This window comes from Hippoglossus stenolepis, chromosome 5 (assembly GCF_022539355.2).
Source record: "Hippoglossus stenolepis isolate QCI-W04-F060 chromosome 5, HSTE1.2, whole genome shotgun sequence".
Taxonomy (NCBI): domain Eukaryota; kingdom Metazoa; phylum Chordata; class Actinopteri; order Pleuronectiformes; family Pleuronectidae; genus Hippoglossus; species Hippoglossus stenolepis.
In genome coordinates this window covers 28,325,266-28,349,289 of record NC_061487.1, presented here as the reverse complement: position 1 = coordinate 28,349,289, position 24,024 = coordinate 28,325,266, and the positions used below count along the sequence as shown (strand labels likewise).

General features: G+C 45.3%; 1 protein-coding gene across 2 annotated transcripts in view; it reads left to right on the top strand.

The window, feature by feature from the left end:
- The window catches only part of itga11b (integrin, alpha 11b), a 26,671-nt gene extending 2,811 nt beyond the window's left edge, over positions 1 to 23,860 (top strand). Inside the window, exons 2-30 of one of the 2 annotated variants that reach the window (XM_035156363.2) lie at positions 2,388 to 2,499; positions 6,360 to 6,469; positions 7,121 to 7,212; positions 7,743 to 7,857; positions 7,943 to 8,070; positions 8,282 to 8,430; positions 8,512 to 8,656; positions 8,849 to 9,014; positions 9,217 to 9,287; positions 11,429 to 11,573; positions 11,931 to 12,079; positions 13,024 to 13,167; positions 13,258 to 13,461; positions 13,540 to 13,670; positions 14,312 to 14,484; positions 16,348 to 16,487; positions 16,600 to 16,710; positions 17,205 to 17,290; positions 17,608 to 17,812; positions 17,927 to 18,025; positions 19,000 to 19,076; positions 19,478 to 19,561; positions 19,704 to 19,803; positions 20,009 to 20,122; positions 20,777 to 20,857; positions 20,944 to 21,054; positions 21,278 to 21,373; positions 21,991 to 22,104; positions 22,307 to 23,860. In XM_035156363.2, coding sequence (XP_035012254.1) covers positions 2,388 to 2,499; positions 6,360 to 6,469; positions 7,121 to 7,212; positions 7,743 to 7,857; positions 7,943 to 8,070; positions 8,282 to 8,430; positions 8,512 to 8,656; positions 8,849 to 9,014; positions 9,217 to 9,287; positions 11,429 to 11,573; positions 11,931 to 12,079; positions 13,024 to 13,167; positions 13,258 to 13,461; positions 13,540 to 13,670; positions 14,312 to 14,484; positions 16,348 to 16,487; positions 16,600 to 16,710; positions 17,205 to 17,290; positions 17,608 to 17,812; positions 17,927 to 18,025; positions 19,000 to 19,076; positions 19,478 to 19,561; positions 19,704 to 19,803; positions 20,009 to 20,122; positions 20,777 to 20,857; positions 20,944 to 21,054; positions 21,278 to 21,373; positions 21,991 to 22,104; positions 22,307 to 22,387 — 3,533 coding nt within the window. In that variant the 3' untranslated portion in view covers positions 22,388 to 23,860. Of the gene's footprint in view, positions 1 to 2,387; positions 2,500 to 6,359; positions 6,470 to 7,120; positions 7,213 to 7,742; positions 7,858 to 7,942; positions 8,071 to 8,281; positions 8,431 to 8,511; positions 8,657 to 8,848; positions 9,015 to 9,216; positions 9,288 to 11,428; positions 11,574 to 11,930; positions 12,080 to 13,023; positions 13,168 to 13,257; positions 13,462 to 13,539; positions 13,671 to 14,311; positions 14,485 to 16,347; positions 16,488 to 16,599; positions 16,711 to 17,204; positions 17,291 to 17,607; positions 17,813 to 17,926; positions 18,026 to 18,999; positions 19,077 to 19,477; positions 19,562 to 19,703; positions 19,804 to 20,008; positions 20,123 to 20,776; positions 20,858 to 20,943; positions 21,055 to 21,277; positions 21,374 to 21,990; positions 22,105 to 22,306 lie in introns of those variants that run through there. The other variant, XM_035156364.2, reaches the window with a different exon arrangement.
- Positions 23,861 to 24,024: the final 164 nt, after the last annotated feature.

The following is a 24,024-nucleotide window of genomic DNA, read 5'->3' as shown; positions in this document are numbered from 1 at the left end:
AATGTTTGAAATGTGTCACCGCTGCCAGCGAGGATCATCTGAACAGACGTCCAGCGACAGGAGACTGTCAGACTTGGATATGGATCTTTTATCTCTTCTCTGCCAAGTCTCATTTTGTCTTTCCCCAACTGCTCCGATAAATCGAGTTGGTCTTTGGCTCGGATCAGACACGAGCAAATTCCTCTGCGCTGGGAGGAAACACACGACTTAAAGTCAGAGAAAATTGTTCCATTATTGCTCTCTTTTCTTGTGTCTTATATTTGAACTCATCACGAGCAAACAAACCCAAACAGCTCATTCTCACAACTGGAGGAGACAAACCGGAGCTCAGAGGAATACTTCAGCTCACAGGCAACAGCCCTGAGGTCAAAGATCATGGTGGGGTCAAAGGATCGGACAGCGGGAGTGGGGCGGGGTTGTACTGACTGAGGCTGGAAAACCTTTGGTTTAATGCTGCTCCTAAAATCGGACTCATCTGTTAAAATCATGAGATGAGATGAGATCAAAACGATTTCAATAGATCTCGACAGTTTGGTTCCTGAAGTAAAATCTCATTCATTTTCTAAATAGAGATTTTGATTATCAGCCATAATATTTTAACCATCCAAGGTAGACTGACCACAAACTGAATGACTGTGAAACGATGTCGTATTCTCCTGTAGAAGCCACAAGTCTGAATGAAAGGTCCAGGAAAGGTACTACACTACCCACAATCCTCGGTGCTCTATCTGACTGGTGGAGCTCCCTGTTACCGAGCGATGACGTAGTCAGGATCCATGTGGCTGATAACACTAACATTACACTACTACTTCACGATATGAAACACTATATAATAACATACAGGATACAAACTACATGACATTACAACACTACATCAACAAGGTTGAATTCAGAAGGAAGCAGCTGGAAGTCGATGGAAAGGATCATTCACAATGGATTATGGGATGTGTAGTTCCTTCACTCTAAAATAATCATATAAACTCTTGTACCTTTGACCTTTTTCTGCTTTTGCTCTGGATCAAATGTCTTAAGGTCACAATTCATCTCTGGTCATCAGAGATCATGGTCAGATCGCTTTGGATTAGATTCATAACAGGAAAGAAAATAAAGTTAAACTGACGTTTACATGGTACGACTTTGTATGATTCATTCACGTACAGATATGGAAACAATACGCTGCTGAGTGTGAATTCATCATCTCTGAAATGAGAGAAGTCTCTATTATAGTCTCTGGAGTGGTGCCCTGACATTTCTGATGATATATCTAGAAACAACACAAACAATGTGTAAAATAACAACTGTGTTCAGATTGACCTCCTGAACACATGCAACAGATTATAATTTCAGAGATGAAATGTGACTTATATGTTTCTGTGTTATATAAACTTCTCCTCAGCTGCTCACACTGTGTCTGGAACGTGGCCTGAGCTGAATATTTGGAAGGTCACTGGAGCTCTGAGCACAAAACCATGAGGAAGGAAAAATGAAGACACACTTCTTCTATCAAAGTCTGTTTTTTAACTCCAGGCTTGGAATAGCAAACAAACAGTAATGATCCGATAGAGGAAGAATGTCTTGGATCCTCCTCAGTCGTGATTGATCATTCTTATCCTCATTCATTTGGAAGACACATATTTAACTCAACCTGCTTCTGTTGAAGCCATGAGTCATTTCTTCCCTTTCCACTTTCCTGTCGTGGAAAATAAAGTTGTACATTTTGGAGTGACGTCACTTTTATTATCTCAGTTTTTGTCGGACTGAGCCCCTGACAAACAGTTTAACTGAAAACTAGAGGCTGCAGAGATGGATGGGGGGGGGGGGCATTATTCGTAATCAAGGTGAAAGTTAGAATTAATGGTGATATTGATTTGAAGTCATATCACACAGCCCCACGGATTCTACTGACTTTATTACATCACTTACTAGTGGTTTCATTCTTTGTGTTCTGGATTTTGACTCGTTGTTGTTTTGGATGTTTCTGGATTCTGTCAGAAGATGTTTATCACATTTGTTCCTTCACATACGAGTGGAAGAACTAAATATCAGGAGTTTCATATTTTCATTCTTTTTCTGTGGGAAAGTGGAAAAGAATCTCAGGCCAGATGTGCTCGGAGGGAAAGTTCGAGTCCAGGAAATCTTTTAGGGACAAACTAAAGTTTACTTTAGCAGATCGGCCATTTTCCTTCAGCTTTCTGTGTCCAAATCTTCAGTAAGAGACTTTGTGCCTTTTGAAAATCCCCTAATGAAGAGACTCTATGTTGTGCAGGTTATTCAAACTAGAGCTGCTGGGAATCCAGAGGCCGTTAATCTGGACACAGATATAAAATGTACCAAAGTGCTGTGGGTAATGTGGAGTGTGGGAATAACCGTCTTTCTCTCCGTTTCAGATATTCAGCTCTGTTTCAACTTTGACTCAAAGAACTTCAAGATCTTCTCTGGTTCTAAAGAAACCCAGTTTGGATACACAGTCCAGCAACATGAGGCCGGAGGACGCCAGTGGTGAGAATCTCAGAACCAGACTGTGTGGGTCAGTGTGTTCTGGTCTGTTCACACAGGAACCAGATTGTACATCTGTACACAAACCAGTCCCTGCTGGTTTATTAACGTCCATAGAAACAGATGCATTGAATCTAACAAACTCTCAATGACACTATGACGTGTGTCCATCATTTATCAGCTCACTAACTAGTTTTAAATAACTACTTTTCTATTTGTAACAGTATCATGCTAACTAGAGTTAGCTAACTAACTAGTTAAAACAACTGAAACATACTGCATCTTGCTATCGAGCTAACTAGATTCTAGATCGGTCGTCCTCCAACCAGAAGGTCGGCAGTTCGATCCCCAGTCTTCCCCATCTGCATGCCGAAGTGTCCTTGTGTCATTTGGAAGCAGATATCTGTAGCGAGGTCCAGCTGTCAATCATAACGTCTCTTTTATATCAAATAACTGATTCAAACCAAGCTGATCAGAAACACTTGAACAAACATCAGTGAGATGAGGACGACCTGAAATGACAGAAACATCAGGGACAAACATTTATTTTACATATTCATTGATGTTTTAGTTTGGTCCATGTCCCATCTGCTAACATGGAGGAGGGTTATGACCCATACTGTGTAATAAATGACCCTCTCTTTATCCTAATGAAACGTTCATGACAGCCTCAGTTGGTTCCATGTGTTTAGATGATGTCAGAAGTTACAGATAGTTTCTCCATCTTAAAAAGAAAAGACCTGTTGAATGTGGATTTATGAGACTCTGTGGTCGTGACCAGCAAAGTCTCGTGTTCTGGGAAAGAGAGCTGAGAGTTTGTGGAAACGTTCCCAGGAAAGGTTGAAGCTGACGTGTCTGAGCCGGGTCGGTGAATCACGATGAAACGTCAGGATCAAGTTGGAACGACACATTTTCCCCTGATGTGTCTGATCAGTGAAACATGTCTGTGGAGCGGTTTCATAACGTGGCCTCTTTGTCTCTCATGCAGACTCATACGTTCCTGTACAGTTTGTCCATCTCTACGTTTCAACCCCAAATACCAGCAGATACATTTACTATATTACTATTTTTATTATATTATTATTATTAATGTGCTGCTGGAAGATGAGAGAAAGTTAGAGTAGATACAATAAAATACAAGATACGATGAAGTCAGATTATATCAAATGAAGTGAAACTATGAATAACAACTCACATTAGACAAAGATACACACATTAAAGTGAATCACTAAAGTGTCTCAACACATGAAGTGTCTCTTTGAACTGTTCAGCCTCAGTAAAGTTTGACTGATTCATGGAACTTGAGAAAACACTTTGTTGTCTTAGAAACTCGACCTGTGTCGTCCGGTCCTCTTGCGTCTGTCTGCGGTTGCAGGTGAGATTCCCTCTTTTATTTGATCTGGAACCTTTCAGCCGTGATGAATTCCTCACGATTACAAAATCTCTGTGGCTTTGAAGTTTCAGGTAAATAAGTGGAAAGTATTTGCGTCTGTCTCGCGATCGGGTTCTGCTGCATCCCGAGGCACAGCTGGATCTGGAAACTATGTGCTGTGGTCTGTTACTCCCCAGCCTCCCAATGGGAAGCCCATCACTCCGCTGTGCCTGTTGTTTTAAGGGGGGCTGACATAGTTACTCTGCACAGTTGTTTTTCTACGCTGCCTGGTGACATTTACGTTTCAGGTGTTTGGCTGATGTAGATATCCAGACTCACTACGGTGGAATGATCCTCTACTGCCGCTCTGTTCTCTTTCGATCACGATCTCATGCACAGGAACATTATTAATACCCATAAACCTCAGGCTCCTGTGACCTCTGACCCTTGACCTGCCATTGACACAAATGGTGCCCTGAGATAAACATGAATTTCACGTGTTGAAAGATTTGAACTTGAGCAAAATCTTAGCATGATGGAATGTCACAGAAGCCGATGAGTGTCATCAATCTGTCACCCGTCAGCCTCAGGTCGCCATGGAAACCACAGCTCCTCCCTCTCCAGAGGAGAATGGCTGAATATTCACCAGAGCAACGTGAAGCGGAGCTTTGTGCTTGGTGTGAATTCACCGTGAGACTTTACAGTTCAACTGATCGACAGAAAAACAGACAAGAGGCAGGTAAAGAACCTGACGTCCAAAAAACACAAGAAACAAACACAAGGAAAAACTGTGGAACACGAAACACGACAGGAAACAGGAACAATGGAATATCAACAGGGTTTCCTGGGTGGGAAACACAGGGACAGGAAACTAACCAGGTAACAGGTGGGTGCTGCATCTTGAACCAGGAACCAAAGACTGGGAATGTTTGTAATGAACAAAATAAAACAGGAAATGGAATTTGACATGAAACAACATGAAAAACAAGATGAATTAAAATAGAAAAAAACTAATGAAGAAGAATCTTCTCCTCTTCCTGTCACTGCTGAATGATACAGATCCAGGGCTGTTGAAAGGCATTATGGGAAGTGCAGGAAATTAGTAATTAAGTGACAAATAGCCCATTAAAGTGGAGGCAGGTATATTTGTGAGGTTTTACCAGAAACCACCTGTTGAGGAAACGAGCAGCGTGATGACGTCAGAGGAGCTGCCGGCTGTGGGATGTGGTTTGTCAGCGCTGCTCTCCGCTCGTTTGATGTGGACGGGAGACGCATTAGCAGATTGAGGGTTAGCGCTGAGCTTGTCCTCTGGTATGTGACTCAGGCCTGTTCCCAGAACCGCTGCCGTCCAAGCCACATGTGGCGGTGTTTCCTCTGGTTGGTGCTTATAACCTGCTCGCTGTGCGACACTGGAGCAGCAGGGTGGTTCAGTGTGGTCGCCGGTCGCTCCTCCAGCTGCTGAACTCTGAGGGCAACAGCACAACTGAACATCTGTCGTATGATCATTCAGAGAACTGAACCTGCAGCGACAGTCTGTGACTCCGAGTCACTGCAGAGACGTGATCTTCAGGTTTAACCTCAGCTGGTTAAACCTCTGTTCTGTCTCACCTGCTCTGAAAGCACTCTTATAATATCCCACAATGCATTGTGAAAAGTAGCATACAAACATCACCTGTGTTTAAAAATGGACGTAGACTCCAGGGGCCGTTGCGTGAGCACAAAACTGGTTTGAAAACATGCGTACGCCACTTCTCTGGCAAAAGCTGGTATCTAAAAAACAAGTTGATGGGAGAATGTGAGCAGGTGTATGAAACTCTGACCCATGCGTCGTATATTTTGGAGACGTGATCAGATTATAAATCCACTTTTAAACCAGCAGTGATATAAGTGGTCACGTGACATTCATTTTCCTTAAGAACCTTCAATTATTAAATGAAACAAATTAAAGCTAATTATGCTCAGATACCATAAAACAGCAGAGACGCAGAACTGAGTGATGAGTAGTTTTAACAAAGTTATATCACTGTGCATGAGACCACGTCATCAACTGTGTTCACCTCCAAACTTCCATTTCCAAATATTATCCCAGGGCGGAGTCACCACGGATCAGTTTGGTAAAGTGTCACCAGTTTAACTGCTCTTCACATAAAAGCGTGAGGCTACGGGATGGATGCTCTGACTCGTCAGCCGATTTTTTATGAAGCTAAATCTAATTAAATGTTTAAATTTGGCCGATGTGACAATGTTCGAAAACCTTTTAGGGCTGAAGAGGAGGAGAATTTGGTTTTTATCACATCTGCAGTCTGGAGGTTGAGCAGAGCCAAGATGATGGTTTCAAATGAATTAATAACAAGAATTGTGCTTCATTTATATCATGAACATCTATAAAGACGTGTGTGTGTGTGTGTGTGTGTGTGTGTGTGTGTGTGTGTGTGTGTGTGTGTGTGTGTGTGTGTGTGTGTGTGTGTGTGTGTGTGTGTGTGTGTTCCAGGCTGCTGGTCGGAGCTCCGTTAGAATCCACCGGGAGGCAGCAGACCGGTGACGTGTACAAATGTCCGCTGGACACCAGCAGCTCAGTGAACTGCAGCCGCCTGCAGCTGGGTGAGCGACTCGCTGAGTCTCCACAGTCCAATGAACAGCTCCTCAATTTAAAATACTTACAATAAAGTAAAAGTATTTTCACCTGAAGGAGAGTAGTGAGTAATACTTGTTACTGGAGACTGAAGTGTGAAGCAGTGATACTCAGGATACTCAAGTACAAACACCTCACAACCGTATTGAAGTAAATGTACTCAGGTACTTTCCACCACTGCCTGGTAGAGTTCAGAGGCAGACGCTCCTTCTTATTCGTCTTCTTTGTCATTGTCTTTTTAATATTCCTTGTTTTTTGTCTGATTCTCCTCATCCTCTTCATCTTCTTCATCTTCTTTGTTGTTGTCTTCTTCATCATCGTCTTCTTCGTTGTTGGCTTCTTTTTCTTTTCTGTCGTCTTCTTCTCCTTCCTCCTTTTCCTCCTTTGTTGTTGTCTTCCTTTTCATTGTTGCTTTCTTCTTTGTCGTCATCTTCTTCTTCTTCTCCTTCTTCTTCTTTTAATGTTTTTTATTCACACAGACTCAATTTTGGAGTTTGGTAAACACACAAAACTCAAAAACACAGTTTGCAGCTCTGACCACTGAGGCTCTTCTCAAACAGCGACTACATCAGCATGTTTCAAACCGTCCTCAGGGATGAACTGTGTTTATTTGTCTCCAGGGAAACTTTCTCTGGACAACGTGTCTGAGAGGAAAGACAAGATGAGGCTGGGCATGACGCTGACCTCCAACCCTAAAGACAGCAGCTTTGTGGTGCGTCTCACGACAGAGACACGTCCTCCAGCTCAGCTCCATTTCTACCTATATCACTCAGTACAGCTCAAACCTCCACCAAGACCCAACAGACCCATATACTGTATATATACTGTATATATACTGTATATATATATATATATATACTGATTATTTTCATCATGATTCTCTGAGAAATCAGTGAAAATGTTGAAAACGATCGACCTCACAAAGTTCCCTGATCCAGATCCACACCAACACTTAATGAGTTCTTCACTGACCAATAGAAAGTTAACTGGTGACCAGTCCAGTAGTTTAAATAAACCAACAACCACACAAGAGAACAGGGTTCAAACAAACCTCTAGGTGGAGCTGATGAGAGGACAATGAGCTTCAGACCTTTGACTCACTGACAGGATTTATTTCAGATTATTAAAATATTTGATACAGATTAACATGATTATTGGTTCAAATTGTTGTTTTAAATGAATCTGTGTTGGATTTGTTTTGTGTTGTGTGTATTGGACTGGTGTGTGTCTGTGTGTCCTCAGACCTGTGGACCGCTCTGGTCTCATGAATGTGGAAGTTCTCTCTACAGCACCGGGATCTGCTCCAGAGTCAGTCGCAACTTCAGACTGTCCCACACCATCGCCCCCGCCCTGCAGAGTAATACATCCATCATCATCTATCATCCATCCATCATCCATCATCCATCATCCATCATCCATCTTGTTTTCTCTCTATCTTTCAGGGTGTGAGACGTTCATGGACATCGTGATTGTTCTGGATGGTTCTAACTCCATCTACCCGTGGTACGAGGTGCAGGACTTCCTCATCAACATCCTGCACAAGTTCTACATCGGCTCAGGTCAGACGCAGGTCGGTTCATCACCAGATAAAACACATTAAACACATTCAACCTTGAAGATTAAATATATTAAACAGGTCCAAAGCTGGTTTGTACTTGACCCTTTCTCCTGTTTGTTGTTTGTTGTTGATTTAGCTTTTATTGAAATAATGATAACTGTTGTAACCGGGCCGACCTCACGGTGCAGGTTCAGGTTTAGACTGAGCTGCGTTTCCTCTGCAGGTCGGTGTGGTTCAGTACGGCTCCGCAGTGGTCCATGAGTTCAGTCTGGGTGAGTACCAGACGGTGGAGAAGGTGGTGGAGGCCGCCAGAAGCATCGACCAGCGGGGCGGAGAGGAGACGAGGACGGCGCTGGGCATTAACGTGGCGAGGTACGACTCCAAATCCTCCCTTATAAGGATCACTCAGTGTCCTGCCAGGTTCCTCACACACCTTCATATTGGTATTTGCAGGTCCGAGGCGTTCAAACGTGGCGGCCGGCCCGGCGCTCAGAAGGTGATGATCGTGATCACAGACGGTGAATCTCATGACAGTCCTCAGCTGTTTCAGGCCGTCGCCGACAGTGAGAGAGACAACATCACCATGTACGCCATCGCTGTGAGTCCGTCCATCTTTAACCTCTGTGACTTCATGACTTCCTGTCTAGTGCTGGGTCAGGCAGACTAAACCTACAGTTTACACCCTGACCCCTCAGTCTTCACTCCTTCATCCTTCGTACTGATATAAAAACCTTTGTGGTTCTCTGGACGTAGAAGATTTGAACCCTCTCTCACTGAGCGTCTCCTGCAGGTTCTGGGTTATTACAACCGTCGGGGAATCAACCCTGAAGCCTTTCTGAAGGAAATCAAGTTCATCGCCAGCGACCCGGACGAGAAACACTTCTTCAATGTGACGGACGAGTCGGCGCTGAAAGACATCGTGGACGCTCTGGGAGAAAGGATTTTCACTCTGGAAGGTCAGCGGACATTAAAACAAGTCAAACATGTTTCTTCATTGTGTCTGAAGCTAATTCACAGAAGAATATTTAGTATTAATACAGGTCTACTGCAGCCGGTTGATTCTCAGTGTGATCTATATTACTGAAGACACATAAACAGATCTTGGCACACATCAGCCTGTTGTGTCTGTGTGCAGCTCATCCTCTGTGTGCTTCACAGGAACCAGCAGTCAGGGTCGAGGGTTCGGTCTCCAGATGGCTCAGGCTGGTTTCTCCTCACATTTAGTGAAAGTGAGTCAAGTTCACAGTTACATTCATGTACAGCTGCTGCTATTTCAGCTTCCAGATGTTTAAGAGATTCTGTTTGTGTCTGTAAATGTCTGAAAGTCCAAGTTTCTGAATTAGAAACTTCACACTGGACTCTCCAGTTTGGATTTTTATGTCATTTCCCTCAGTTTAATTTGATTTCCACGGCCGAGGTCAAGGATGATTATAATTTTCCTGAAATCACTTCTGGAAAACATCCTGAGCTACTTTTACTTGTAAAATTCAGGGACTTGGCAGAAATAATATAAAATATTTGATTTGATTTGGGAACAGAACGTTACGGAAGATCCTCCAGTTTTCTCCAAGAAAATAAAAGTCAGAACAGAAGCTCTGTATTCGAATGGATCCTGATTCCAACAGAAACTCAGTAGACAAAGGATGAAATTCTCAAATATTGTTGTAGGTCTCATCCTCAGTCGTCCAGCTTCGCTCTGGTCCTGGATCTGAAACTGCAGAACCAGAAGCCTCCTGAAATATTTCTGTGGTTTCTTGTCCAGGGAAAGTTGCATCAGACTGAAGTCCAAAGGGCTTGATGGAAACTTTCTTTCAGTAACACACAGCAGATGGTTTTCCTGAAGGTGGAGCTGCCAACAAACGCTCTCACACACACATTAATACATGAAGGAACCAGGAGACCTGCACACACACATGCACCTGAGCTCATTGACAATTATTTACTGCAACGAGTCTCCTGGTCCTGAGTTTGGGGATTAAAGGGTAAGAATCACTCTGATGTGGAAACCATCATCCAGTCCTCACGCAGGATTAAAGAAGTGAACGTGCAGATCCAGAGTCAGTCCATGTGCTGCTGAGATGCTGCAGGACGCTCGGTGGCGTCGCCAAGAATTCACTCATTCCCACACTGTGGTCCTGGATTCTGGCCCTTAGAGACCACGACTCAGCGGTTTATAACTATAATATCTGGAGTTTACAAGCTCCAGAGTCCATCTGCCAGCTCCACTGGCTGCAAACACGTGTTGAGAGATTCCAGAGCCACTGATCCAGCCCTCGTACCATGGTCACGATGTCTGAGCAGAGACAACAGGTCTGCAGCACCAAGGACACACCAGGAGACGTCTCCTCATTAGGACACGGAGGGAAACAAGTTACTCTTTAACCTCCCTGTGGCTTCATATGAGCTGGACGTGTTCCTGACGTGTTCCTGACGTGTTCCTGAAGATCAGTGAAGAGCTGCCGTCCTCCATCTGACTGCAGCTACAGTTTCCACTTCAGTGGAGCTGCAGAGGCTTTCCACAGCAGAAGTTGAACCTACGTCAGGACTCCAGACGTCTGATTAGTCCCCTCAGGTAGATTCTAAAGAAGACACAGTTCTTTTCAGCTTCACTTTACTGACGCTGAGAACTATGTGGTGGGAACTGAGGATTTGGGATCTGAGCTGTAACTCAAGCTGCATGATGGGATTTCCAGGTGACAAGGTTCATACTGCAGGAGTGAGTCAATCCACCGAACTCACATGTTGCTCCTGCTGTTTCTCCTCATTGTTTCACTGGCTGGAGTTGGTTGTGCACATCCTCAGACATTAACACTACACTGGACCATACGTACATTAACAGTAGGGGGCAGTGTAGAGGCCGATAGAGGATGTGGTCCACCTGGCTCATGAAGGAGGCTGTGAAGGCCGAATCGACCAAGATCTACAGAGACTTACCTCCATCAGCGCCACCAGCTCGTCCCGCCCTTATTCTGTTGCCTCGCTACAGAACTGCATTTGAACACAGTGAGAACGTTTTAATGCTACTTGGTTTATTGGTTTACGTGTCATCAGCTGATCTCCTGACTTTAAGTATGATACTTGAGAATTGGACGTTACCTGATGTGGGAGGGTTAGGGGGTTTCTCGGAGGTGATAGGAGGAACTGAGTCGAAGCTGCCACCTCCTCCAGTGTGGCCATGTTTTTTATTCACAGAATCTGGGAGTTTTAAAAGGTCTGAGTTCTGTGGTGCGCCCTCTAGTGGAACACTCCATGGTACATAGAAAGTCTGTGAACTCGATGCACCTGTTTGTCTAGTAGTGAATACGTGGCTAAAAGTCCGTCTCAGTCCTTAAAGTAAAATAAATAAATGATCTCCACATCTTTCCTTCAGGACGGCGTTCTGCTCGGGGCGGTCGGCGCCTACGACTGGACCGGTGCCGTGCTGAAAGAAACTAAACACGGGAAAGTTGTTCCTCCAAAATCCTCCTATCGGGAGGAGTTTCCAGAGGAGCTGAAGAACCACGGAGCCTATCTGGGTACAACTATTGAGCTTTACTCACCTCGGGTGTTCCTACTCTACTGATTTAAACTGAAGTGTTCTCAGTTGAGCTCCCTGCTGCTGCCCCCTAGAGGCTGCAGGGCTCCATACACACAGCAGCACACCATGGTAAAATCCACACAGATGTTAAAGTCACAAAGGTTCATCCACCTCAGAGCATGAATGTCAGAGATGTTACTGTGAGGCTCACATTGGTCTCATGGTGGCGCTACAGCAAGAGACTGGGACTCATCAAAATAAATTCATCCTTCTCGCACCATGAATATTCTGAACATCTGTCAAGACAATGATTTGTAAAGTGTGTTGCCTCCTGTCGGTCTGGTCCTGGCTTCAGGTTACTCAGTGGGTTCGCTTGTTTCGGCTCGGGGCTCACAGCTGTACGTGGCCGGGGCGCCAAGGTTCAACCACACCGGCAAGGTCATCATCTTCACGCTGAAGAACACGGGAAACCTGACCATCCTGCATGGCCTGCTGGGAGAGCAGGTCTCACACACACACACACACACACACACACACACACACACACACACACACACACACACACACACACACACACACACACACACACACACACACACACACACACACACACACACACACACAGACAAAATATGTACCAGATGGCAAGATAGCATGATTGAGTATCGTAATATGCAAATTGAGACATGTGGAACACATCACCATCTCATGATGATTCCAGCTGTTCCCCTGGCAACAGGCTCCCAGTAAAACCAGGCCCATCCATCATCTGTATTACAGAAATAGACACAGAGATTAGAAAATATCTCTAAACACAGGAGCACACACCCACATGTTGTTTGACCAGTGTCTTATAATGTGTGAACCGTCCTGAAGACTTGTTCTTCTTCTGTGGTACGTCAGGACTGTTTGTGTTAAATGATTATGTAACACACATTCTGTTACTTCAACAAGACCAAAGCAAAATGACAAGAAATGTGTAAACGAGTTCAACCACATTTACTGTTTGAAGAAAAGACTGAAAATAAAAATGGACGACACGTCTCCACTTCCTCCCACTGTCCAGAAATTAAAGCCAAATTATACAAACGCTGCCATCTTGCTTAAAGTGGAGACATGGTATCGAGGTCCCGCCCATACATGCACTCGACCAATCAGGAGTCAGTCTCAGCTGTCAATCATTTTGTCTCTGCCTTTTTTTATATCATCAAATAACTGATTCCAACTAAACTGATTAGAAACACTTAAACAAACGTCAGTGAGAGAAGAACGACCTGAAATGACAGAAACCATCTTTTTTCGTTTGGTCCATGTCCCATATGCCAACATGGAGGAGGTGGGGTTTATGACCTATACTGCAGCGAGCCACCAGGGGGCGATTAAGATGCTTTGGCTCCACTTTTGGGTGCCGTCATGTTTGTTCTCACACAGTGTTGCGTTCTCCTCAGATCGGGTCGTATTTCGGCAGCGAGTTGTTATCGATGGACGTAGATGGAGATGGACATACTGATGTCCTCCTGGTGGCAGCTCCCATGTACTACAGCCAGGGTTGGGAGAGAGGGAAGGTTTACATCTACTCTGTTACACCTCAGGTACAGACACACAGCCTTTACTCTGATTGGCCGCCTGCTGTGTGAGTCACGTGACAACACAGAAAATTAAACTAAACTTCCTCCCTCCAGACATCATTTGTCCTGCAGGGGGCGCTGGAGATATCTGACCGCTCTCAGAACTCCCGTCTGGGTTCGGCGTTGGCCCAGATACCTGACATGAACGGAGACGGATTTAAGGAGCTGGTGGTCGGCGCTCCACTGGAGGACGACCACCAGGGGGCAGTCTACGTGTTTTACGGCCAGGACAAAAGCCTCCAGCGGCAGCGCAGACAGGTGACACATGATGAGCCTGTTCAGACAAATGAAAGGGATTTTATTTATACCGTTAGTTTTCTGTGTGCGTCTCTGCAGCGTCTCTCTGCAGCTGGACTCTCTGCTGGTCTGCAGTATTTCGGACAGAGTCTTCACGGTGTCCTGGACGTTAACGCAGACGGGCTGGTCGACCTCGCGGTGGGAGCGCTGGGAGCTGCCGTCATCATCTGGTCAGACCATCACACACACTTTAGTATTTTTTTTGTCTTTCTAGCATCATGGCTTTATAATAACGTCAGTTTATAATATGTCAACATTCATGTTCCTCAGAGGATTCACTCTGTGATCTCCTGCAGTGCCAGCATTCATGTTGCCCTCAGGACGAATAACTTCTGATCATCTGACTTTTCATCTAGCGCCACCATCTGGTCAACATTTGAATTTGTCCAATTTGTTGTGGTTCATGACCAAAAATCTCCAAAGTAGTGAAATTCCCATCAGCCTCTGCCCCCACCTGAACCAGGAGGAGGATCTGATGCTGTGAACGAGTCTGTGCAGAAAACCTGCTGCTGAGTTGTTCAGCTGTGAAACACAAACTCTGGAGAAGCTCTGGAGATGATTCTCTGGATTCCACCTGGAGTCTGAAAACAGCTTCACACAAGTGGTGAACATTCAGCTCCTGTTCGCGGTGGACAAATCTCAGCGTAGCTTCATGTGGAGTAAAACCTTTGTCAGCAGCATTATGTGCTTTGTTTTCTCCAACCAAACTAAACTCAACCCCAGAGTCTTAACCTGAAAACATCTTGGTTCATCCTCAGGAGAGGAAACCGTCTGGATCAGTAACTCAAACACACTCTCCCCCCCCCTGCAGGTCTCGTGGTGTGATGAGGATTCAGGCCAAACTGACCTTTGAACCCGAGAAGGTGAACATCTTTAACAAGGACTGTCGTCGAGGAGGGAAGGAGGTGACCTGCATGTCTGTGACGGTCTGTCTGAGTCTGGAGCCCCGGACCAAGACCAGGACCAACACCAGGACTGATGTCGGTGGGTGGATCTGAGATTCTGTTTTTATTACAACTAAATGTTACTGTTTAATTTCACTTTATTAATCAGAAACATCTTCGCACTCATCCAATAAAAATCATCAAACACAGAAAACTCGCACAACGAATCCGATGTGTTTTATTCTTCTATTTGCTCCGGAGGAATCTGGGTCCATCGGATCCCGACAAGCCGTCAGGAACCAGAAGATCCAGGAGAATTCAGAGTGCTGGTGCTTAGCAGCTTCCCACCCTTGTGTCTGGGGGACTGATTCTTCTCACAGTGTGTTTTAGATCTAAATACAAATCTAGATCTAGTGAATGTAGATAATAATGAGACTGTGAGATGAATGAACTAAACCTAACTAAACTCTGGCTCTGACACGTCCTCATAAACTGCCGACGTGCCTCTGAGCAGCTTCTGGTGTGAGCGGGTAGAAGTTTAACCTGGTCTGGACATCAGCTGTGTGGACGTTGGTGACGACAGCGTCCGAATCACCCAGATGTTTGTCTGTGGGGCGGCTTCTCTCCGTATGAAGCTGTTGTCGTGTCTCGCTCTGTAATTGGCTGCAGATGTGCTGCATGGAAACTCACTAACATGCTAACACTGTGTCACCCCTCCTCCCTCCATCACTTCATACCTTCCTCCTTCTCCTCACCATCACCTCCTCACCCCCCCACAGTCATCTGGATTGGGTTACACACACACACACACACACACACACACACACACACACACACACACACACACACACACACACACACACACACACACACACTGCCAAGCTGCATGGCATCAAACAAACATGCTTCAGGGTTTCGGGAGCTGTGGTCGACGGAGCCTTTGTCTTTGACATTTGCTCCAGTTTGTTCGTTACCGTGCCGACGTGGCGTCGTGGACGTGAACCGAACTGAACCGGAGCAGCCTCGTCTCTCTGCGCTCTCATTAATCCAAACCTCCAGTTGTTAAACAGATGAGCTCTGCAGTTACAAACAGCAGCGGCAGAACGTGCAGCACGCTCTCATAACAGAAGAAGAAGACCAATAAGTTATATTACAAAGGTAATTAGGACCAACTGCTACGTCCTGGGGAGAGTTTGTGGCTAAAGAGCAGATAGTTCATGGATCAGGTGAATTACCTGTCGTCCTCTCCTCTGATTTGCAGCTGATGTGACACTGGGAACACTGGTAGTTGTTGAAACTGTTTTCATCAGCGACTCTTCTGTCATGGAAATGGTTTGTTCTCAGTGTTACAGTTGGATTTGGTAGAAAAGTGTTCGGAGAAGCTGCCAAAGAATCTGAGCAACAACGATTCTGCTGAGAGAGAAAATTCCTCCTGAACAAAGGAACAGGAATTTCAAACTGTGTCTTCTTAAGACGAGGTTGAAGGAGCTGCAGCAGGAAACGATAGGAGTCTCGTGAACAGCACACGGACGTGAAACAACTCAGGCAATGATTAATCAATGAATCTGGAAGTCACAGATCTGGGGTGAAACCCAAGTGCCATCATCTCATCAAGTCTCTGGACTGGATGTGAGATGGGAACCAAATCTGGGCCAAACCATTTATGTGGAGAAAAGTGAGAATACATTGACATGAAGGAGACAGCAACAACTTTGGAAACAACCACTTCTGCTAAAAGCTTCAGAACTTAGTATGTAAGGGTTCAGCTTGGTACAATGTGGGGCCCCAGGTCCCTTTGGCCTGAAGTCCCTTAAACACCTCCATCAACATCACCTGAAGGACATGGTCTCTGTTCACAGCTTCATAGGAGCTGCACACTGCATTGGGTTGCCTCCTTTAACTCGTATTCCTCCTCTTCCTCCTCCTCCTCTTCCTCCTCTTCCTCCTCTTCCTCCTCTCCCAGCTGTTTGGTTCAGCCTGGTCTTAGACGAGAGACGATTTCCTCCACGAGTCATTCTGGACGAATCCGACCGCCAGCAGCCCAGGAGCCTCCTTCTACAGAGCGGAGGTCAGAGCTGCCAACGCCTCGGCTTCTCCGTCCAGGTCAGAGTCTCACACACACACACACACACACACACACACACACACACACACACACACACACACACACACACACACACACACACACACTGATCCTGAACATTCCTCTGAACAGGAAACAGCAGATTACGGACGTCCCATCGCGGTCGTCCTGGAGACGGGGATGCAGAACCCAGACGAGGGGCCGGTGTTGGATCCTGATTGGCCGAGCATCCTGAGGGCCGAGGTGAGAGTTTGTCCCTGTGATGTCAGAGTCTCTGGATTTCATGGCAGCCACGATTTAGCTTGGATATTAGCATTAGCCTGTTTCCGTCAAAATTCGTGTTGATTTGTTTGTTGTAGAAGTTTAACATATAAACAAATAAAAAATCCAGTTTTAGGTGTAAAAAGTCGTAGTCACGTTGTAGCTCTAGAGACGGTGATGTCACTTTTTGATCGAGATAGAAAAGTCTCCAGTGAGTAGTTGAGGTTGGTGCAGATGTTCATGGTTCCCTGAGGATGAATCCTTCCTAACTTTTCCTCCTGTGCGACCATGAGGTGGACGTTTGTGTTTTTGAGTGAAATGGTTCAATGTCTCTTGGTTGTGTTTAAATGTGGTTCAGACATTCATGTTCCCTTCAGGATGAACCGTAAGAAGTCTGTTGATCCTGTGTCTTTTGGTCTAGCGCCACCATCAGGTTGTTGTGTGAGAAATGTGATGATCCTCGTTTCTTCCTGTAGCTTCCTTTCTGGAACGGCTGTGAGCAGGAGGACACCTGCGTCCCAGACCTCGTGCTGCACACACACACTGACCTGCTGGACGTTCAGTGAGTAACACACACACACACACACACACACACACACACACACACACACACACACACACACACACACACACACACACACACACACACACACACACACACACACACACACACACACACACACACACAGACACACACACACACACTCACACACACACACACACACACACACACACACACACACACACACACACACACACACACATTGACCTGCTAGACGTTCAGTGAGTAACACACACACACACACACACACACACACACACACACACACACACACACACACACACTGACTCTCGGCTCTTCCTGTGTTTCACCTGAAGGCAGTTCTGCAGCTCGAGGGAGCGAGCAGCGTGGTCACTTTGCGGCCTCCAGGGGGCGACTGCGGGGTCGGTGTTTGTGGTGGAGTCTGTGCGGAGGAGGATGGTGGTGTTCGCTCAATTGGAGAACCAGGGAGAGAACGCATACGGAGCCTCCATCCACATCTCCACCTCCTCCAACCTGCTCTTCTCCAGCCTCATCGTCAAGGTCTTGTTTTCCACTTTTCTCCGATCAGTAAATATCAGCTCCTCTTGGACATGAACACACAAGCTGCAGATGAATAATGTCCATAACTCCGCCCACGCCTCCTCTTACCCACAGGACCAATCAGATATTCAGATTGAGTGCCACACTGAGGACAGACTGGCCAATCAGAGGTTCTGTAACGTCAGCGCTCCGTTTATGAAATCCTTGTCCCAGGTAGGTGTTGGTTCCTAAAGCCGTCGACGACCAGAACACAACCATCACTGACAAACTGCTGATGTGACCTGTCTAATTCTGTTGGTGTTCCACAATCCTCTGCTGGACGTTACCACTTCATCGATCTCTCAGTGGAGCTCAGACCTCCCCCCCCCGTCTCCTCATGAAACCACACTCATCAGTCCTAGAAATATGTCTGATGCACAACTGACTCACTGTTAAAACACTTTCTGTCTCACAATGTTAAAGAAAGAGATGAACAGAAGTCCAGAATCCTTCCCTTTGTCCAGATTCACACCAAAATGTAACTAGGTCTTCCTTGTCCCATGTCTCATCTGATGGTTTAGTCCCTTGGACACATCCACCAGATGAGAACAATAATGTTGGAGGAGAACAAGAACTCCAAAGTGAAATCACAACAACACAAACTATATTTGTTTTACTTTATTTCTATGATAAAAATACAAACTCAAAGTCCAAAACTTTATCAGGGAGACGATTCTTGTTTGTACCTAATAAACTGGAAACTCAAGTTTACTGTAATAGGATTCGATGGATAGAAAAGTCATTTCATCAGATGTGAATAAAACAGTTGTTATACAGTCACACTAATGATAGTGATTAAAGAGCAGGAACATGAAATCCTTCATTAGCCTAATGAGCGTCCCTGTAAACATGATCATGGCCCCGCCCCTCACCGTGAGGCCCTGAGGGCCCGTTTCCCTGATGCCTCTCTGAACAAGGCCCAGTTTATTGGTCCAGACCGTGGTGAGGATTCCTGCTAACGAGGCCTCGGCTGCTGGAGGAGCTGAGACGTAGCCGAAGGGAAACACGAGGCCGAGCCTCAGTCTGTAAAACCGGCAAAAGACAAACATGGTGGAGGTCATGTGATGATCCCGTCAGTTCAAACCTTATTAGAAGGTGACGAGAGGTCATTCCATCGTTTCAAATCCCAAACGCTCTCGTCCTTCCAGGTTTCTTTCCATCTGGAGTTTCAGCTCAGCCGCTCCGTCTTCCTGGACCATGTGAGGGTCGTCATGGAAACCACCAGGTGAGCCCACTGAGTGACAGGGAGCTGTTGATCCTCCATGTGTCTGCTTCCTTTCAAACTGAAACCATCTCCGTCCACTCACACGCCTGACGACACAGATCACGTGACATCACATACACTGGTCATGTGCGTGTCAGTTTGAACATATTAACAAACATCTGGGCTCCTCCACATGTGAACAGTCGCCTCTTTACGCCGTTAGAAATGATTCATTAACAAACCCTCAGTTTGAGTTTGGTTGGTGAGTGTAGGGCCGAAGGGACCAATGAGGGACCAGCTGGGGTTTGGTCTGTAGTTTGGTCTGTAGTTTGGTCTGTAGTTTGGTCTGTAGTGAACATGATTAAAGACTCTAACGACTGATACATCAGATGTGTTCTCTGTGTGTGTTTGTGTTTTGTCAGTGAGGGTCAGGAGGGAAATCCAGACGACAACATCAACCACATCTTCCTGCCTCTGAAATACCAAACGGATCTCCTCTTCACCAGGTGACACGTTATCTCACTGTCGTTGGCTCAAACTGAAATGAAATGAAAATGCCCTTGAGAGATAATTAAAGCTGCGGGAACAGGGGGAGGTTTTTTCCGTTTCACACGTTAAACTTTGAACCCTCCTCCGATCTCCCGACAGAGACCCTAACCCTCCTCGGTTTGAAATCAAATCCTCTTCCTCCTCTTCATCCTGGGACCAGCCGGACGGCAGCTCCTCCACCTTCAACCTCACTTACTACGTGAGTTACACAAGGAAGGCAAACTTTATAAATCCAACAGAACCGTGTGCCGTCGGTGTAAAGTGGGGGGAGAATAATCTGAGAGGAATCGTACGTATTGAAAATAGCAGTTGGCCAAGAATAGAGCCTTGAGGAACACCACAGTTATTCACTATGAACACAGGGGAGTTTCTACTGGAGAGCTAACGTATTCCTCTGCTCTCAGATCCAGAACCTGGGCATCTTCTCCGTGTACAACGTCCTGTTCAGGGCTGATATCTGGGCTGTGACCCTGCAGGGCAACCAGCTGGTGAACATCACAGACTACAGCATCAACCAGGTAACAGCAAACCTGCAAGTCAAGCTTACAGGGAGGAGATCTGGTGTCACTGTTCACACCTGGGTTTTAATCTTCTGCTGGACCACGTCAGTCTGGACCACGTCAGTCTGGACCACGTCAGTCTGGACCACGTCAGTGAGTCACATGGAGAAGCTCTGCTAGAAAGACTTTATAACACACGGTTATCGTTGTGAAACACAAACCATCATGTTTTCTGTGCCTGAAAACTAAATATAATAATAATAATTAGAAAACGTCAGTGAGTCTAAAGATCAGCTCTGACTTCCTCATGTGCATCAAACAGGTGTAAAAGTATCTGCTGTGTAATTAATCTCACACATAAACTGAAATACACCTAAAGATGATCGTTTAAAAAATTAGAAAAACGAAATAGCAACTACAGACGGTTGTAATGTTGCTGTGACCCAGAACAGCAAGTTGAGCCTGTTACTGGTAACTGGACGTTCAGGGAACACTGGACTGTCGCAGTCGCCCCATTGGCTGAGATAAGATCCCATTGTGTGGCAGCTGCTGGTGGAAACCCATCACACACCTTTGTAAACACATCAGTAGCTTCAGATGAAAGGAGCAGTCGTCCTGACAGGATGGGTTTCGTCTTGTGAATAAATATCACTGTGGTCTGGCCCCCTGCAGGTTCCAGGCTGTCACTGCACGCTGCCTCAGCTCAGGACCAACCAGGTCACAGCCGAGGACCTGTCTCCACTGTCACAGCTGGTAGGACGCAGGGTTCGAGTCCAGGAAACAGACTCTGTTCAAGAAGCTTTTATTTCATCTGTGTGTGTGTGTGTGTGTGTGTGTAGAACCACAGTAACAGTGTGAACATGGAGGTCCAGTGTCGACTGAACCTGCCGACCTCCAGAGAGGTGAAGGTGACCCTCAGAGGACGACTCCAGCTTCCTGCTCTTCTCGCTGTGAGTCCACATGAAAACTCTAAACAACACAGAACAATCTGGAATCAAAATGATCTCAATGTGAAGTTGGTCTAAATGTACATTTTAAACAATTGATGCTGATTGTTTATATATATAAATATATATATGTACAGATGTATTAAAAGAATCTGGATAGTGCAGGTTTGCAGTCTTTTGTTCATTGACAGTATTTATCACCATGACAACCACTTGTGTACTTCAGGTGAGCTTCAGGTCTCTGGAGCTACTGACGTCTGCGTCCGTCCAGCTGGAAGCGTCCAGTCCCATGTTCCTCCAGGAGGACAGACCTGTGCGACAGGTAAACGCTCAGCGTCCCTGATGTCGGCTTGTTATTTAAAGTGATGAAGAGCAGAGCAGCACAACAAGTTGATTTTTAAATACTAATCAGGTCAGATCACGTTGGCCTCATGGTCACGACCATCAAGAGGAAGGTCATGACGGATCAAACAGTGACACCTGCTGGAGACAAACCACCACTGCTCTTTGTTTTCACTGATGTGTCTCAGGTTTCATTTCAAAATAAAACACACACTAACAAACCAGAGCTAGCTGCTGAATTAACACGTAACCAGCAACATCCACTTCACAGCGTCAGCTCTGCTGCCACCTGCTGTCAGAAAGCAGTGTTACAGCCAGGTTAGCTTCATCCCTCATGTTTTCATCCTGGTCCGTTTGAAAGTTTGTTTTTTAGCAGGATTCCACAAAAACTAGTCAACCCACCTCCATGAAACATGAACATGACTCGTAAAAGAACTCGTTGAACTTTGGGGCAGATCTAGGAATTTAGTTTGTTTTTAAATTTCCCTTGAATTATCAGAGAATAACTGACATGTTTAGAGGACGTGTGTGAGTTGGTGCAGCTTGATTGAAATGAGTTCTGCTGAGTGACGCTCAAGTTCACTGACATATGTGTAGATTCTCCTGGAGCTGAGGAAGGAGGACGACTCCCCCGTCCCCGTCTGGATCATCCTGGGAAGCTCACTGGGAGGCCTGCTGCTGCTGGCCCTACTGGTCCTGGCCCTGTGGAAGGTGTGTACACACACACATAACCCCCCCCCCCAAAGAGCCCTGAGACGTGAAACCCAGTCAAATCTCCTCACATCCATAAAAACAAGAAGAGAAAAATGTTTTAATTCTGTGAAATAACAAACTTGTCATGAAGCACGTTCAGGTGAAGTTTTAAAGTTGAAACTTTATAAGGGTTAAAGTGTCTCTCTGGGGTTTTTCTCAGCTCGGATTCTTCGACAGGCGGCGGCGACAGGAAGAGGAGGAGCAGCCGGTGGCCAATGGGAAGGCAGCAGAGGAGCTATGATGTGTGGGCGATGCTGATGCAGCGTCCTGTCGATCCTCGTTCACTCAGAGAAGATGTGGATGATAAAATCGATGACCTGAACGCATCACGAGCCTCCACCTGTCACTCAGGGACCCTGATTGCCCCCCCTCCCCCTCACAGTCGTCAAAAATGAATCAGCCAATCAGCCTCGCCGGTTGATGTGGAGGAACGAGTCGAGGTTATCGTGAGCGTACAGGGCCCTGACGGACAGCTACAGTTTGTGTGTTTTGTCCATCGGGGCCGTAGTGACGCGATGAGACGTTTGTATGAGGATAGAATTATTTTAATGGGAATTTAAACCACAAATGATGTGAATCAGATATAATCACTTGACTTCAATCAATGAGACTTTTCACCCGTTCATCAGAAATTTGTTCCACAACCTTCACCACCGCTGTCGTCGCTGCAGCCACGTGCTCCTGGAGGATCCGTCCGTGATGAAGAGAACAAAGTCAAAATATTACAGAAAAAAGGAAAAGAGAAGTTTCAGTAAATAACCACAAAGTAGAGCTGCTGCTCTCTGGAGTTTCTCTACTTCTGAACGAAGGTCTGGATCAATCTGAATGTTGAGAAACTCTGAAAGTTCTTTGAACGTGACGATAACGTCACCGTCGACCAAACGTTTCCTCCACTGAAGAGACACTTTAACTGAACAAGATGCTGCACATTGCTCATTTTAACACAGAGACAGACTGAACGTCTCATATTCACCATCTCACGTGACTCAGACTGAAGTTATCACTTTATTCTTGTAAATACACAGACTCGTCTCTGATTGGCCGAGTCGAGCTGCTGCTAACGTCTGCTCAGCTTGTTTCAGTAAAAAAACACCAAGATGTAAAAAGAGTTTAGTAAAACTGAGACTTCAAACTGGATAAAGTCACTTTTGACTCTTCAGACAAACACCGACACAAAGAGGATGTGACGCCACCAACAGGCCACTACATGAAACTTCACCTTGATTCCATTTCTGCAGGTTTGAAAATATAAACTACAGATAAAGGTCTGAAGATTGGAATGAGACTGACCCTTTAAACACTGAGTGAAACACTTTGGTTTAACGTCTCGTGTGATTTGAGGTTTTTCTGAGCGAAGCTGATGAATAAAATAAACTCATTTTACAGAATAAACTGCGTCTGGATAGAATCAAATGAATAAATAAATTAATATGAATAAAAGTCAAACGTTTACTGATCTACCTACGACGGCTGAGTGTTTTCTCCTTTTTTAATACTAATGGAAAACGTAGTTTATGTTACGATCACGTATTGTATATTATTTCCAACTTTATAGCTGATGCACTTTTCTTGTATAAAGTGAGACTTGAAGTCTTTGTAAATAACCTGTGTTTGACCCATGATATTAAGGATAGTGGCATTATTGTTGGACATGTTCATGTGTTTCACATACGTTCGATCTGTTTATCATTTGTTAAATAAAGATATAAATGTTGAAGGTCGTGAGTTCTGTTGTGATTCATACGTTAGAGTTCTGTGTTTTATTAATTCATTCAGGTTCTCAAGTTAACTTCTCTGATTGTCTCGTGTCACACATTTCAAAACTCAGATGTTTTTTACCCTTTGACATTTTACAGATGAAACAATGTGAGAAAATAC